Source organism: Bison bison, unplaced genomic scaffold (genome assembly GCF_000754665.1).
Source record: "Bison bison bison isolate TAMUID 2011002044 unplaced genomic scaffold, Bison_UMD1.0 scf7180017864469, whole genome shotgun sequence".
In the NCBI taxonomy this organism is placed as follows: Eukaryota; Metazoa; Chordata; class Mammalia; order Artiodactyla; family Bovidae; genus Bison; species Bison bison.
In genome coordinates, this window is record NW_011495030.1 from 3,144,393 (window position 1) to 3,162,105 (window position 17,713).

Consider the following 17,713-nt stretch of genomic DNA (forward strand, 5'->3'; position numbering starts at 1 on the left):
ATGAACATTAAATGAAATAATACATTTGTTTAGCAGCTAGAAGATAGCCTGACACGCAGTTAAGTACTCTATAATAGACATTTGAATATAAAGGTCATATTAACTTTTAAGAAAACTTTTTTAGTTGGATGGCAAGGTAGAGAAGGCATAAAGAACTGTCTTGGCTACAGTGAGCAATCTGACTCAAAAAAAGTTTTTTTGTGTTTTTCTTTTTTTAATCATCTAAATGGAATTCAAGGCTTGCTGATTTAGGATTGATTCTCTGAATAAAATGAACATGAAAAAACATGGGCAAAACTGATAAACTGAGTTCTGCAGTAAGATCAGACTCTCCATTTGTCATGGTCAAATGGAATGTAAGATCTTGAAAAAACAGCCTAGTCCGTGACCCACTGCTGACTTCTTGTAACATCTTCAAGATCTTGGCCAATCACTCAACTCCACTTTCAGCAAAACCCTTAATTGCTTCACACACTGGGCTTTACCAAGTACCTGCGTAACGAACTCCCAAACCTAGGTTAATCCAATCTTCTTCTTTTGCACCTGCCATCTAATGTGGCCTAACAAAACTCCTACTCACCCTTGTCACTCTTTACAGATTCTCAGAGGCAGCATTAAACCTTTACTTCACTCAAACTTCGAAAGGTACTCCTGCCCTACCCTCAAATATCCTACACTCTTTAAAAATTGGAAAATAGAAGCAATCAGAAATTCTTTCAATTTTCATATGCCTTCCTCCATATCCCTAAACTCCTGCAACATGAATCAACATTTACTGCTTTTGCTGTCTAGCCATTTCACTCTCTTTCCTATTGCAAAAAGCGGGGGGGAAAGTGCTTTCCAAGACCAACTCGTTCTTATATTCTCTGATGCTACTCAGGAAATGTCAGTTACATCACCATCTTTGGTTTGTTGCTTTGGCAACTATTCCCTCCCCCCCCACCACCACCCCAGTATCCCACTTCTCTCTTGGACCTTCAGACTTTTTCTACTGACCTAAAAACATGCCAATAAGAAAACAATTCTCAGTCATGTTTCCCTCATAAGCCTTGACCCTTTCCCAATTATATGCCAACTATCTGAGAGAGGTCTCTTGTTGTAGGTATGTAGCTGGCTAAACAGATAAATGAGATCCACTGGAAGGCAACCCCATACCGATTATTCTTGATTACAATCAATCTTTTAAGTATGCTTAAAGGTTCTGACATCCTGCAGTCGCAGATCTGGTGACTACTAATTATTTTTTTCCACTTGCACTGCTGTTTTTAACAAACATAACAAAGGAAAATATACAACAGAGGTTTGTTACATATGATGAACTACACTTGAACTCAATGTTATGTGCTTTGGGGCTTCTAGCACCAAGTTTATAGATTAACAATACTAATACCTTAAAAATGTTTTTTGAAGGATAATTCTTATATCAGCTAGCCCCTTACATTTTACAGTAATGACTGGAGTTATGAACAATAATGTAAATTGTCTATAAAAACTTAGAGGCTTATTGGATTTAAAACTTACCACCGATATAGAAAAACAAACTTACAGAAATAAAGGTTTCTCTATACCTTTAGGGAAGAGGATCTGGTAAAAGGTGGTAAGACAGGAGAGAACAAGATGTACTGAATGAGAAGCAAGCCAGTAAGGGTGGAATGCAAACAAGGGAAGGGAAAGGCAAAGGCCAGATTGCACAGGGCCTCCTAAGCTAGAATGAATACCTTTTGGTATACCACAAGAACAGGAAGCAGATGAAAAGCTTTAAGCTGAGAAATGTAAGGATCTGATCTGCAACTTTAAAAGGATTACTCTGGTTGATCTATGGAAGATGAACAGGTGGCCAAGCAGAGAGTGTGAAGGGACAAGTAGGAATCAGGAGGCCTAAGCAGGACACGATGGTAGGCTGGATCTGGGTGGCAGCTGAGATTAAAGAAGACAGATTGTAGAAGACAAGATCAATAAGATTTGGTAAATTATTAGATATGAGGGAAAGAAAAGAGATGTCAGTGAGATGTTGGTTTTCTGAAATTTATATACCTATATACATGGAATGCAGAGTAATATCTTGTACAATATAAACTGAATTATTAACAGAAATTACCTATAGGAAAGGAAGATGAATTTTACATAGTAGATACAGACAAATTTTCACTTTTTACTATATAGATACCTGCATTGTTTAAATATTTTTATAAGTAGAAAGTATACATTATTTCATAGTTAAATTCAAATGCAATAAAAAGAAACAGCATTTTCCAAGGTGAAAAGGACAGGAATGGCATTCTAGGGAAAGAAACAATTTAATCAAAGGTACAAATACACTAAAGTACAAGGCATATTTAAAGATTACAAACTGGTCTAGGGTTTACAAAGAAGAAAGGACATGTAACTGGGACAGGATGAGCAGAGGGTGATATACTGTTTTAGCGTACAGGCAGTTCATGAAGGACCTTCTATGTCAAGCTGAAGAAAGCATTCACGAAAATGTACAAAATGGTGAAGCATATAAAGTTTTTAAGCAGGAGGATGACAAAATCAAGTATTTTAGAAAGTTTACTTTACAGGCAGTACGAAGCCTGGATCAAAAGGGAGGTAAGAAAATAGGCTGGGAGATCACTTAGGCGGGGACTTAAGCTAAATTCAGGGGCAACAGAGATAGAGAAAGGGAGATATGAGACTCAGTTCGCAAGCAGACAGGACCTGGTGATTGAGCTGGATATGGCAGCACAGGAAGAGGGAAAAGTCAAAGATGCTGCCCCTGGTTTTGAGTTTAGGAAATTAGACAAGATGACAATTTTAGATCATCCAAGAACAGGTTAAAAGAAAAGATACTAAATTTTGCTCTGGAGATGCTGAGGTTAAAGAACCTCTGGGAGTAGGTCAAAGCGCCCAACAGGAAGTTGGATATATAAATGTGAATTTGAGCAACAAGGTCAGAACTGGAGCACATTAACACTATTACCCAGAATATAGAACTTTAAGCCTGTGGACACAATCTTACCCTCGCTGTAATTCACTGAATTCTTGAGTTGACTGGTTCCATTTATTCTCATAGTTGTAAAAATTCCATATAATTGTAACGTCTCTGTAGGCAATAACTTAAAGTGAGCCGGAACTTTTTCTCTTGGTTTCTTGGTCTCTCTTATTTTTTTCCCCTTTCCCTTTTGTTTGCCATTCTTTCTATCTACCTAGTTATCTAGTTAAGGAAGATACAGGAAATAAAGTATCATATAAAAAAAATCTGTCATTAAATATTTTCATACTTTGTCTTAATTGTAAAAAAACATTTCATAATTCTACCTTTACTAAAACCTAAATTACATAATGATTTACCTAGGTGACTCTCCCCTGATTTTCTCTGGCAACTCATTGCCCCTTAATTAACTGACATCCCCCAGGCAGTCAACTCCAGCTGTAGTTTTAACCACAGAGGTTCCTGAAACAATTCCACAGTCCTGTTGTTTCTTACTGGGAGAAATTTGAGTCACACTGTACCTTTTTCTAACTGATGATGCCCTAGTTTCTTGGGAGGTGGAGAGGAAGGACCTGTTGGCAAGGAAACAGCTGCTTCCTTCCTGAGCCAGGGAAAACCAAGAAGGTGACAGATGGACAAAGTGGAAAAGCAGCCAAAAGTTTCTTGAGCTCCTTGTTGGCAAGAATTTTCACTGAGGCACGACGGAATATCTTATTAAAGCATATCAATGACTGAGAGAGTTTCATCTGCCTAGGCGCTCTGCTCAAGTTCAACAGGGCTTCCCACACATTTTCTACAATTGATAAAGTCTGCAGTGGTACAAAGAACCTGGCCTCAGCCTACGTACAGTGGGCTAAGACTGCAAGGCACTGTCCCATTTAACTTCAGGAATATACCCATAGGAATGCACTATCTGGTTAAAAAAAAAAAGAAGAAGAAATTCTGTATAGTAGTTATATTTGTAATGACATATTAAATTACTATTAAAATTTCATTAGAAAATGTTTAAATGTTTACTTTTGTATATTTAAAAGATCTGTTGCAAACTTTCATATTTTGCTCTTTTATCAGCTTCCCCCCCTCCCATCCACTTCTATACCCAGATAATTAAATATTCAAGGACTCCTGGGTAAAACTGACAACCACTGGATGGATAAAACTAACACTTTAAAAATAGCTGTACATAGGTAAGTTATTGTTCTTCATCAAATAGAAGTTAGCAATCACTGACAATAACATTAAAAATTAGTGTGGGCATGAAGTATGGAATTTTAAAACATCAGTTTACTATGCTGATTAATTCAACATTTATATTTTCATCAGAACTTAATCCCATAAATAAATAGAGCTCTCAGTTTTTTAAAAAATCAAGGGATAACATATGTATTTAGACATATTAGCAGCGTAAAGATGTATGCTTCAACACACTTATTGGGAAAAAGTCTGAAAATATTACTACACTGAATTCAAGGGCATCCGCAGGAATCTGGCATAAAAGTTCTCTAGAATAACAACATTTCAGGAAATTCCAAAAAAGGAAAAGGGTCAAATAGGAAATAGCCTCAAATTAATCGACAAAGTTCAGTGCTTGTTCCAACTTGATTTTTCTCTCCATTGCAAAAACAAAACCGAGTCTCAGGAAGGGTGGGTGAATCACTTAGATGAAAGTTCATCTACTGGAATAAATGGAGAGGCCGCTTGGGCAGGCGACACAGGAGAGTCGGTGGTAGTGCTGACTTTCGCTGGTGAGTTACAAGAAGATCCGGCGCTGCTGCTGTTTCCATCAAGGGTATCGGAAGATACACACACACCCGGATCTGACAGCTGCGCAACGTCAGAAGAAAGCATGTTGGTGATGCCTTGGAAAAATCTCTTTGGCTGATATTCAGTTTCCATTTCACATTTTCTTTTCAATGGTCCAAGAACACTTGGTCTAATGCAATTAATGGGACTCTGGCTTCTCCGGGTAGTAAATCGGGTCGTTGGGCTGGGAATAGGACTTGGAGGCAATCCATTGCTACTCACAAAACTTTGCAAGGATGGTGAAAAACACTGCTTTCCAATTCCCCGGGTAGGCGACGGTGCTGGCGACACCGGAATGAAATCGATGCGTTTCGGGGAGGCAGATTTCTCCACGTCGTTGTCGCTCAGGCTGAAACTTTCCTCCCAGGAGTGGCTTATCTGCATTGCGTTCTGCACCTCGCGCTCGTGGACAGTCTCTCGATTGATCAAGTCCATGCCCTCCTCCTGTTTGATCTGGTGCAAGCGGCTGCTGTGCATGCGGACTGGGGAGGCCGGCAGAAGCAGGCCGTGGCGGTTCGGGAACGTTGTGCTGTTTCGCCTGGCGCTCGGCGCCTCGGCCTGGAACACCGGAGAAGTGTCACTGAGGCCGTGGATCAGGGGGGCGCTGTTAGATCTCCTGAGGCCCCCGCCGCCGCCACTGCTGCTGCCCTCCGCCGGGCTCCCACCTGAGCCCGGAGGGAGCTCCAGGTCTAGCTCCATCTTCTCCTGGGCCATGTCGCGGGCACGGAGGCGGGGGCGGTGCTCAGTCAGAGACCTAGGATTCCCATTCCCCGCAGTCCAGGGCCGCGGCCGCCGCCACCGCCACCGAGAATCTGTCAGCGGGCTCGTCCCTCTGCGCATGCGTGCCCCTCCGCGCAAGCGCTCTGCAAAGTCTGTGCCTGGCGCTGGCTGAAAGCGTAAGAGCTGCGCCGCAGCCCTAGGGGGAGGGGCGAGGAGTGGTTTGGAAGGGAGTCAATATGTTTCTTCCGCAAATAAACTTGCTTTAACACATGTTAATAAGGTTATCATATTCAGGAGTATATGTTTATAAAGTTACAGCTCTGAAAAAGAAGCACTTTGCGACTTTGGGTTATATGGTGAGGAGAGGAGTTGGTCTTAATCCGAGAGGCCTTCTCTGAGGAAGGGCCAATCTCTGGAGATCCCGAAAAGCAGGCCAAAAGGATGCGGTGTATAACTCCCCGGGAAGCGAGGACTGCCAGCCCTGTGGCTGGCGGGAACCAGGAAGGGAGGGAGTGAGTATGGCCTGGAGTGTACAGTGAGCTAGCAGGACGTGATGTGGTGGACCTTTATCCTGAGAACAATAAAAACTCAGAAGGTTTTTCAGCATGGGTATAATAGCGACTGAAAAGGTCTCTGGCTGCATTCCGGAGAATACGTTACTGGGAGATTAGAACCCACAGAAAAAGACAGAGAGGAGGCAATCCTCTGGACGAGAATGATGGGTATTTCCAGTAAAGTGGTACTGTAGGAAAGGAGTTGGAAAGTGGTAAATCTGGGAACTATTCAGGTCAAGAAGGGAAAAAACCAACCTGTAATTGTATTACTATTGTTTTATTTACAGTCATATATCTAACACAAGCATATGTGCTCAATCATGTTCATTGAGTATGAGGGATTAAATGAAGGAAAAACCAACAGGACCTCGAACATTAAAAACACAATACTTGGGTCATGTAATTAATATAAACTTTCATATCTCATTAAAAATCAGTTTATACTTATTCTTTAGTGTATTCAGTCAGATTCTTTTTTTCTTCTGTGTGCCAACTATGTGCCAGGCACTGTGGTAGGAATCAGGCCCTATGAAAACATTTAATTTCTACCTGGGGCAGGGTCAGGGGGAGAGATAAATACGTGAGCTATTTTTTAGATAGTGGTAAGCCTTAGGAAAAAAATAAAATAGGGCGGTGTGACAGACCACTACTGGGAGAAGGGAGGGTACAATTAGACAGAGCTGGGATCAAAATGATAAGAAGCAAGTCCTGCTGACATCTGGGGAATGAATATTCCAACCACAGAGAATAGCAGATGCAAAGGACCAAGGCAAACCTAAGTGTGGTGAACTGGCAAGAAAACAAAAGGGCCGAGCAGCTGAAGCATAAGGGAGAGAGTGATAAGAGGGGGTAAAAGAGTTTGGATCTTAGTCTAAGTATGATGAAAACTCACTGCGAGTTTTGAGCAGGAGAATGATATTATCTGGTTTATGTTTTATATCACTTTTGCAAAACAGGCTGAAAGAGACTAAGAGTGCAGATAGAAAGATGGATTAGGAACCATGGCAACAGGGCAGACAAGAGATTATTGGACTAGGGTTCTATCAATGGTGATGGGGGAGAAGTAGATAGATTCAGGATATATTTGGAAAGTAGAACCAATAGGATGTGTAGATGGATTAGATTTAGATGGTGAAAGAAATAAATAATCCAAAGGCAACTCAGAGATGTTTTACTTAAACTGGGTAAATGGCAGCATCATTTACAGAGGCAGGGAAAGAGTTCTTTTAGAGTAGAAACTGAGTTCTGTTTTGGTTGATTTGATTTGGAGGTATCAGATATCCATGTGCCTAATTTGAACTGAAAGAGAGCTTAGTGATTTTTGTTTGGTCTCCTTTTTGCAGTTGAAGAAAGTAAGATCCAGAGAGGCTGGCATAGTCAACATCACACAGCTTGTTTAGTAATGGGAACCAGTACTAGAATCCAGTATGAAAATACGAGACCATACCTTTTCCACTGTCTCTCAAACAGCTTTTAATTTGAAATCCCCCTATTTCATGTAGTCACCCAGCTAATGAAATAATGTTGATTATGCATACCTATAATTCTAGGAACTGATTTAAGCTTTCCAAGTGCCTGACACTATTTAAAGTGCATCACAGGCAGAACCTCATTTAATCCTCACAATAACTATAAAGGGAGTATCATTATTCCATTTTGCAGGGGAAACTGAGATGCAAGGATTAAGTAATGTGCCCAGGATGACAGGAAGCAGTGGGACCTCATCCTTCTGGCTCCAGAGCACAGGCACAGTGTTGCCTCCTCCATGTGCAGTAACACTTCAGACAGGGAGAAACCATTTCCAGATTGTCTACACCTTTGCAAGCGCAATGGTATTTGAGAGAGAATTTGAAGGACAGGTAGGATTTTAATAGATAATATTTTATATAGATTTGGCAGCATGGGTATAAAATAGTGAACTTGGCTAATACATGAAGTACATGGAGAAGAACAGGTAATGGGGAAAAGATGGAAATTAAAGTTGGAATCAGTACTGGAGCTCTGAATGCCAGGGAAAAGTGCTTGTATTTAACGTGTGGGACAATAGGGAACTGTTGAAGGTTTTTAACAAGAGGAACAACACAACAACTTCACTTTAGGGCTTGCCAGGTGGATGGATCATAGATAGAAGTGGAAGAATGGAAGGTGGAAAGAACCAACATTTTCTACATGCCCAGGGCTGCCAGTTACTTTAAACATTTATCATTTAATTTTCCTTGTAATCCTATAAATCAGATACTGTTATGCTCATCTTGTAAAAGGGACAATTGAGGTTCAAAAATTGCAAAAGGCCCTATAGCTACATCGAAGAACAAAGATCTGAATGAATCTGAATCAAGATGTCACTTCAAAACCCATATTCTTTTTGATGCTTTCTCCATGAATTAAAGATGGAGAATTTGATAGCTAACTCTGAGATGAGTGAAGCTGCTCAGTAGTGTCCGACTCTGCAATCCCATGGACTGTAGCCCCCCAGGCTCCTCCATCCATGGGATTTTCCAGGCAAGAATACTGTAGTGGGTTGCCATTTGATGAAAAGAGGATCTAAACTAAAGTTGGGAATGGCAGGAAAAGGAGATGGGTGTGGAGACTGGAAGGTAACAACCCAGATCCTGACTGTCTGGATGTACAGGGGATGAAGAGAGAGGAGTCACAAACAACTGAAGTTTGAGCATGTACAACTGAACAAATGGTACAACAGTACTGAATAAGAACAGGTGAGAGAGGAAGAGCTTCCAGAAGAAAATCAGTATTAGATGAGTAGGAAAAAAGTATTCACCATAATCCATAGCATATTGCTAATTTGTATATTACTAAATTAATTCTAGCATGACTCAAATGTGCCAACATTGTTCATGCGTGTCTGGATAAACAATAATTATCTTCACTAATAAAGATCAGGGATGGTGATAACCACAAAATCAAACATCTATGCTATTTGGTTCTTACCTGAACACACCTATTAGACATCTTCACCCATTTCCCTGTTTCTACCCTTGTCACTTGTCCACCCAACCTTCAAGGTCATCCTTAAAATAAAACTTGAATAGTCACTTCCCTGTTCAAAATCCTTTGGTGGATTCCCACTCAGGGAAAAAGCTGAAGTCATTACAATGACCTATAGTGCTCTGTCTGGGTCCCTGCCATCCCTCTGCCTACCCACCTCCAACTGCTCTCCCCGCTCACTGCCTTCCCTCCAACTGCAGAGGCCTCCTTACTGTCCTTTGGCCCACCAGGCATGTTCCCCCTCCACTCAGCTTACTTTTCCTGCCAGTGGACATCTACACTGTTCCATCCCTTCAGCTCTCTGTACAAACATCATTGACTAAGAGGTTTTCCTTGACCTTCCCTCATAAAAAGCAACAGCAGAGTCCACCACCAAGCCTACACTCCCCTCCCCCCACTCTGTTTTAATTTATCCTCCAGGGCACCACATGACAATATGTACACAATGTTTTTTTGCCTCTTTGTCCTCAAGAATCCAAACTCCACGGGGGCTCCCTGATATACACCTAGTATCCAGAATAAGGCCTGGCATATAGCACTCAATAAGCAAGTGTTGAATCATTGTACGTTGAATCATTGAATGTTGAATCGTACATTCAAGTGATGAATGAATACACAGACTAATATAGCTCTGTCCAAAAGGGAAGAGAACTCTAGTTTTTGAAAATCCAGCCTAATAGGCCTTTCTAGACTGATTCTACGTGCTCTTTACTTTGATAATTCTTCTCATATCAAGACTATCATTAGTTACAGTGCCCTCCAGCCCATGCAGGTAGGTTACCTGAATGAATCCAAGGTGTGAACTAAGACATTTAAGTTCTAAGTTTCCATTCTTTTTTAACCATGTGCTGATATACACTTGACAGAATCAAAATGCTCAGGGCTGAGAATTCTAAGCAATGTTACTCCTTCCTCTCAAAGGAATAAAAAATAAATGAGAGAAAACAGCAATTCAGTTATTAAATAAAAGGCAAAAATGCAATTCAGCCTGTTGCAAAAATAACACCAGATGCAGGATCTAGCTCTTCCCTGAATTAATTCATTCTTCTGGTTTTAACTCTGGGTATGAAGTAAATACCACACTTAAGAGTAAATCATAAAAAGCGAACACCTACTTAGTAAACTACTGTGCTTAATATTTTTTTCAAACTAACACATAGCTGCCTTTTAATTCCTAGGAGCAATTTAAAATTAAATCTTCAAGCATATGACAAGGCAAATATGCACTTCTGAATCCATACTGAATGAATGTGAAATACAAAAATATGTGTACATGTATAATCCGAGATGAACTGAAAATGTCTCCATATCCCACATTAACTAATATCACCAATCTAGAACAAAAATATGCAGAGGAAAAGTGTACTTTCAAAGTTTACGAACTCAGGAGTGTTTATTGATACAATAACTTAGGGGAAATGTTTGGTAGTACATCATACTACCTACTAAAAGAAAATATATATACATGTTCTATGATTAAGAAATTCCACTTTGGGGTATACAGCCAAGAGAAATCAGTGTTTTTGTCTACTAAAAGCCATGCACAAGAATGTTCCTTGCATTATTACTTGCAATAGCCCCAAACTGGAAACAACCCAAATGTCCATGAACAGAATAGCACTATACAATGAATTCTTTACTCAATGACATGTACATGTATAATGTTGAATGAAAAAATCAAACACAAAAGAGTACACACTTTATAACTTCCTCTTTATGAGGTTCCAGAACAGCCAAAAGCAATCTACAAAGGTAGAAGTCAAACAGTGATTACCCTTGGGACTAATATCCTGCTCTGGGTGCTGTTGACGCAGGCATAAACATATGTAAAAAATTATTTAAAAAGTGATTAAAATGTACACACTTTATTGCATATAAAGTTAGTCCTCAAAATGTATCAATATAGAAAAAAACAGAATGGGAACTGGAATGTAAATGGAAGACAAAACAGAATAAGAATGAAGATCCTTTGTTTAAATGCTAACCACGAGAGTCTAAACTGGAATGCTAAGCTTCCAAATCTCTTTGACACACAACATTATCAGTGGCCTTGACAGGACAAAGAAAGGAGACAGAAACATATACACACCCCCCTCAAGCTACATTTCACTGGGGCCCTAAACACCAATAAGTCTCCAGCAGCCTCACACAAACACTGGACACTTGTCTGAGGCGAGTTACAGATCACCGACAGAACCATTGGTTCTCCTTGGCACTGTTTCCAAAGAGCCCTCAAAGTTATTTATTTCTGAGACAGCATGAAGTCAAGGAAATGAAGCTCATTTCATAGCCTTTGACTTTCTCAACTGCAATCTGTGTATTCTGCCCAGTTGGTTCTGCCATTTCCTCCGAAGCATAATTCATCAAATGAGACAAAAGTAACATCAAAGAAACTCAGCAGGGGCTGTTATTACATATGGAAGGAATGAAAAATGTGCTTGAGGATGCGATTCTGGCCACAAGGATCTTACTTTGTTATCATAATGAAAGAAAAATAGATGATCTCAGGAACTGTGATCAATCGTTTACTGGACAGTTTCTGAGAGCCAGTAAGTACAGAGACCCTTCATAGCATATACCTCGAGGGTGCTAAATCTAATCCTTAAAACTTAAAAGCAGCAGCAAGGATTAGAAAATCAAAGCACGAGTTTACTAAGGGGCTTTTGACCCCCTCACCTTTCGTCTTTGATAACAGCTAAAAGGCTATCATGCCACTTGCATGGAGCCACAGTCTTTAAATGGAGGAAGTAAAAAGGCAAAATGGGGGCTGCAAAGGTCTGACAGAAGAACCTATGGCCTAGGGCCTCAGCAAAGTTCAGACAAACAAATAAATGTAGATTGTAGTTTTTAAAATTTTTTTTCAAGAGAGAATATCAGGGAAGATATTAAAAATAGCCATCCAGTCCCCACTCTCTAAGTCCTTCAAACAGAATAGAACAAAGAGTTGGTATCATTCTTTGTTGTTCTTCACCACTTCTTTACATTTTGCTGCTGCTGCTGCTGCTGCTGCTGCTAAGTCACTTCAGTCGTGTCCGACTCTGCACGATCTCATAGACGGTAGCCCACCAGGCTCCTCCATCCCTGGGATTCTCCAGGCAAGAACACTGGAGTGGGTTGCCATTTCCTTCTCCAATGCATGAGAGTGAAAAGTGAAAGTGAAGTCGCTCAGTTGTACCCAACTCTTAGCGACCCCATGGACTGCAGCCTACGAGGCTCCTCCATCCATGGGGTTTTCCAGGCAAGAGCACTGGAGTGGGGTGCATTGCCTTCTCCATCTTTACATTTTAGGCAGCACCCATTTTTTTTAGTGTCTTCTTTTAAGCCATAAACCAGGGTTTTGATCATTGTCCTTTACTATTTACATGTTACATGTTTCTCTCTGCCTGTTTGCTATCTTTCTCCTAAAGGATTAACCCAACTAGCAAGCAGGGAAAAAAGAACTGATGGCTTTATGGATAATGTATAAAGTTAACTTTAAAACATGCAAAAGTTGCAAATATAGTTGGGTTTATATACTTGGGCCTTCCAGTTGGGTATCTGGGACACTTCTAAAAGTGTTCAACATATTAGTGCCAGTATGACTATAGCAAAAAAAAAAAAAAAAAGTTCCAAACCTGGAGTCAGACAATAGTACTTCCAGCACAGTGACCTTAGACAAGTTTATCAGCTTCTCTGGGCTTGCTTTACTCATTTATGAAGTAGAGACACAATGTCTGTTGTAAACATCAAATGATGTCCTTAATAGGCTTTGTAAGCAGTAAAGACTCCATACACACAGGCTTCTCTCAATGAAAATACTCCATGCTATGATCACAAAATGAGCCTGCCTACCCTTCCACTCCTTTCCTGATTTGGAACCAGTCCACTGCTCCATGTCCAGTTCTAACCATTGCTTCTTGAGCTGCATACAGATTTCTCAGGAGGCATGTAAGGTGGTCTGGTATTCTTATCTCTTTAAGAATTTTCCACAGTTTTCTGTGATCCACACAGTCAAAGGCTTTGGCGTAGTCAATAAAGCAGATGTTTTTCCAGAACTCTCTTGATTTTTCTATGATTCAACGGATGTTGGCAATTTTATCTTTGGTTCCTCTGCCTTTTCTAAATGCCTTTTCTGATGCTGAAACTGGTTCCAAATTGGGAAAGGAGCACGTCAAGGTTGTATATTGTCACCCTGCTTATTTAACTTATATGCAGAGTACATCATGCAAAATGCTGGGCTGGATGAAGCACAAGCTGGAATCAAGACTGCCAGGAGAAATGTCAATAACCTCAGATATTCAGATGACACAATCCTTATGGTAGAAAGTGAAGCGTAACTAAAGAGCCTATTGATGAAAATGAAAGAGGAGAGTCAAAAAGCTGGTTTAAAACTCAACATCCAAAAAACGAAGATCGTGGCATCTGGTCCCGTCACTTAATGGGAAATAGATGGGGAAACAATGGAAACAGTGACAGACTTTATTTTCTTGGGCTCCAAAATCACTGTGGATGGTGACTGCAGCCATGAAATTTAAAGATGCTTGCTCCTTGAAGAAAAACTATGACCAACCTAGACAGCATATTAAAAAGCAGAGACATTACTTTGTGACAAAGGTCCATCTAGCAAAGCTATGGTTTTTCCAATGGTCATGTATGGGTGGGAGCTGCCAAGTCGCTTCAGTCGTGTCCAACTCTGTGCGACCCCATAGACGGCAGCCCACCAGGCTTCACCATCCCTGGGATTCTCCAGGCAAGAATACTGGAGTGGGTTGCTATTTCCTTCTCCAAAGGAGACGTGGGTGGGAGAGTTGGCCCATAAAGAAAGCTGAGCACCGAAGAATTGATACTTTTGAACTGTGGTGCTGGAGAAAACTCTTGAGAGTTCCTTGGACTGCAAGGAGATCCAACCAGTCAGTCCTTAAGGAAATAAGTCCTGAACATTCATTGGAAGGACTGATGCTGAAGCTGAAACTCCAATACTTTGGCCACCTGATGTGAAGGACTGACTCCTTGGAAAAGACCCTGTTGCTGGGAAAGACTGATGGCAGGAGGAGAAGAGGATGACAGAGGATAAGATGGATGGATGAAATCACTGACTTGATGGACATGAGTTTGAGCAAGCTCTGGGAGTTGGTGATGGACGGGGAAGCCTGGCGTGCTGCAGTCCATGAGATCGCAAAGAGTTGAACATGACTGTGTGACTGAACTGAACTAAACCCTTCCACTACTTTCATCAAAAAGCGTCCTTTGTTTTCTTGCTTTTTAATTTGATTCTGTGGAAGAAAATTCTCTTATCTTCTTCTCTAAGACTACAGTAATTGTTAGAGAGACACAGTTTCTGTGGTCTAACAGATATGAACTGAGAAGCTCATCTGCAATCAAGTGGACAACTTCGAAGGCTGCAAAATAAGAAAAAACACATTTCTAAGAATTTCACTCTTGAGTCTGTCCGAGGAGAGATGAACGCCATGGCGGGCGGAGAGGCCATCAGGAACTAAAAATGTAGCTGCATCAGTGAATCCTATTCCCTGCAGCAAACCATTTGCCCATCCCAACAGCAGTAGCAACCTTCCCTGATCGCGCTGAACTTTTCAGTCGGGACTAATCCCAGAGGCTTATTCTCATTTATTCATTGTAAACCCTGTTTTGAATTCCTGCTGTCATGCTACTGTCCTTCCTGGCATATAATAAAATGCACAGACACACATTTGGCTGAGCCTGATAAACACCATGAACCCAGTCCCTCTCAAAATTGTTAGAGGAAAGGGGAAGAGATCAGAAAAAGACTCAAGAAGTTTCAAGGGTTACCATTCCTCGAGATGCATCTTTCCCTCCAGGTAGCTGATACCTTGTAGGTATATTTTGAGGACCAGGTCAAATGATATGCAGAAGCTTGAAGCTGCTGCCCCAAATCTATAGATTTATAAACTACATGCTTTAGGGGAAAACTTTTAGCTTTAGAGGATGACAGCTGCACAGGCAAGAGTTACCTAACCTCTAAGATGCTTGAAGACAGTGAGTGCTATTACTGAGAAAGGGGGAAGTTCCTAATTTGCCCTTTTGCTTTTATCTAGCTTCACGCTAATATGACTAGTAAATGCAACAAAAAACAGAGTATTAAATAGTGGGAGGGGTGCTCTATTGTCTCCTATCTCATACTAACTAATTTATAAACTAAATGCAACCATAATTCAGCATCTGCATGCTTTTTTTTTTTACCTGCAGCTCAATTTATTGGTAGGAAATTAATTTTTACCACCGATGGAGTTCAATCATCTGAAAGTCCCACTTATTAGGAAGTGGTACAGATGTTTCTTCTTCACTCTCCATTTGAAAACTGAAAGTTGAGAGAGGAGACTTCTTCAGCTTTTATGGTTATGACAGTTTTTACCAGACAATGTTGTTGTTATCATTATCATCCTCCACTTAGAGCTTACATTTACTGAGGGCATATGTGCCAAGTACCCTTCTAAGTACCGTGGAGATAGCAACTCATTTAATCTCTACACCATTTCTAGGATTATTATCCTCAGTTTATAGATGAGGGGAAAGAGAAACAGAGGTTAAAAAAAGGTGCTTGAGATGACATAACCAGTTAAGGGGTAGAGGAATTTAAGCCCAGGGGTCCGGCTTCAGAGGCTCAACTCATGTAACACAGGTGGATTCCTCAAACCTGCCATGATCATGGTGCTCCAGGCTATTTTCAAGGAATGATCCAGTGGTTAAGAATACACCTGCCAATGCAGGGGACACAAGTTCGATCCCTGGTCCAGAAAGATCCCACACGGGGCAACTAAGTCCATGTGCCACGACTACTGAACCCAAGTGCCACCACTGTTGAAACCATGTGCCCTAGAGCCAATGCTCCACAATAAGAGAAGCCACCACAATGAGAAGCCCACGCATTGCACCAAGAAAGTAGCCCCTGCAGACCAAACTAGAGAAACCCCTCAGGCAACAACGAAGACCCATCACAGCCAAAAATAAAATAATTAAAAAAAAAGAATGATAGAGGACTTGACATGTACAGGGCAGTCATTCTGCAAATCAGACACACGAGGGACCAATGTGATTGCATGGATTTACTGATAACTTGCAAGGTTACAAAAATCAAGCAATTAATAAATGTCATATTTGTCCCAAAGCAGTAATGAAAACTAACGCAAAGGATTAGTACCACAGAATGTCAGCTGCAAAAGGGGCTTTAGACATCCCCTACACTAACCTTTATCAGCAAGGACATCGGTTCAGAGAGAGCCAAAGATTTCTTCAAGGTCAAAAAGGCCTTCAGTATGCTTTATTAAAGTCACAGAAATCACTTCCTCAGTGCTCTCCGGGTTCCCTTTCAACTTTTTCTCTAAACAACAGTATTCACTTTCATGGTTTCAACTATGACCAATATGCTGATGTCTCAGATTTGTATCCCTAAATAGGGCTGACCTATCTCTAGACTGTAATATATAATATATAAGACAATTCCTGTCTGTAATATATAAGACAATTCCAAACTTTATGTTTCACAGGCCCATCAAACTCGTTTGTGGACAAACTCACTTCTCCCTACCCCAAATCTACTACTTCTCTTGAGAATGAATTCACAGCAATCTCTCCAGACAACCACAGCAATACTCCATAGATTCTAAATCTCTCCAGCCCTTCAGATCTCCCATCTAACCCGTCACTAAGTCTCTTCAACTTCACTTGCTTAACAGTTGGCAGCCTCTCCTTTCTTTCTGCCTCTATTACTAAATCATTCTGTCTGCCCATAACTACTTCAGTAGCTTCAATAAGTTTTGGGCATGTTAGGATGGCTCCAGTCCTGCACAATTTGCACAAATACTGCCAGAGTGAACTTTCTGAAATAATCTCATCAGAGTACAGCCCCTTCCTTTCACTAAAATCCTTCCATTACTGCACCTGGTATGGTAGGAGAGCAGGTAAACAGACTACAGAGAGGAAGACAGAGCAAAAAGAAGGCAGGCAGTGGAAGGGGCAAGGGAAGTGGCAAACCCAAGTATGTGCCCAAATTGCTCTAAAGCTCTACTCTCTTTGCAAAGTGCTGCTTAAATAGTCTTTAAGAAATCTGCATTGTGAAGTCAGAGAAACTGGGTTTAAATCTTGACTGTGTAACTTACAGGTGTGTGGCCTTGAGAGTCAAGTTACTTTCCTTCCCTGAGACTCAGTTTCCTCATCTAAGTGAAAGCGAAGTCGTGTCTGACTCTTTGTGACCCCGTGGACTGTAGCCCATCAGGCTCCTCCATCCACGGGATTTTCCAGGTAAGAATACTGGAGTGGGTTGCCATTTCCTTCTCCAGGGAATCTTCCTGACCCAGGGATCAAACCTGGGTCTCCCGCATTGTAGGCAGATGCTTTACCATCTGAGCCACCAGAGAAATCCTTTTCCTCATCTAAAAATGAGGGTAAATAGTCCCATTTATTGAATGATTGTCCTGAACATTAATTGAGGTTAAATGAAGGAAGCTCTTCCACAGCCAGACATGAGATATCTCAAAACAAATCCTGTAACCATAAACAGTGTGTCTTATTTAACTAGACTGTTGCCTCACTTCTCCTTCCTAGGCACCACCCAGCCAGCCAACTCTTTCTGCGATATTTACTGAGTGCCAACTCTATATGCAGTTCAGTTTGAAAACTAAATAAATACTGGTGAGAAACCTTC

At 40.9% G+C, this 17,713-nt stretch overlaps 2 protein-coding genes across 9 annotated transcripts in view; both read right to left on the reverse strand.

Annotated features, from left to right (window-relative positions):
* The window catches only part of PIP5K1B (phosphatidylinositol-4-phosphate 5-kinase, type I, beta), a 533,355-nt gene that overhangs the window by 257,421 nt on the left and 258,221 nt on the right, over positions 1-17,713 (reverse strand). The window lies entirely within an intron of this gene.
* On the reverse strand, positions 3,917-6,466 carry FAM122A (family with sequence similarity 122A). Its single transcript, XM_010860657.1, has one exon. The coding sequence runs from the start codon at positions 5,612-5,614 to the stop codon at positions 4,625-4,627; it is 990 nt and encodes a 329-aa protein (XP_010858959.1). The 5' UTR covers positions 5,615-6,466; the 3' UTR covers positions 3,917-4,624.

Excerpts from the sequence above, each read along its gene's own strand:
- FAM122A (XM_010860657.1), bottom strand. The coding sequence starts at position 5,614 with ATGCGCAGAGGGACGAGCCCGCTGACAGATTCTCGGTGGCGGTGGCGG.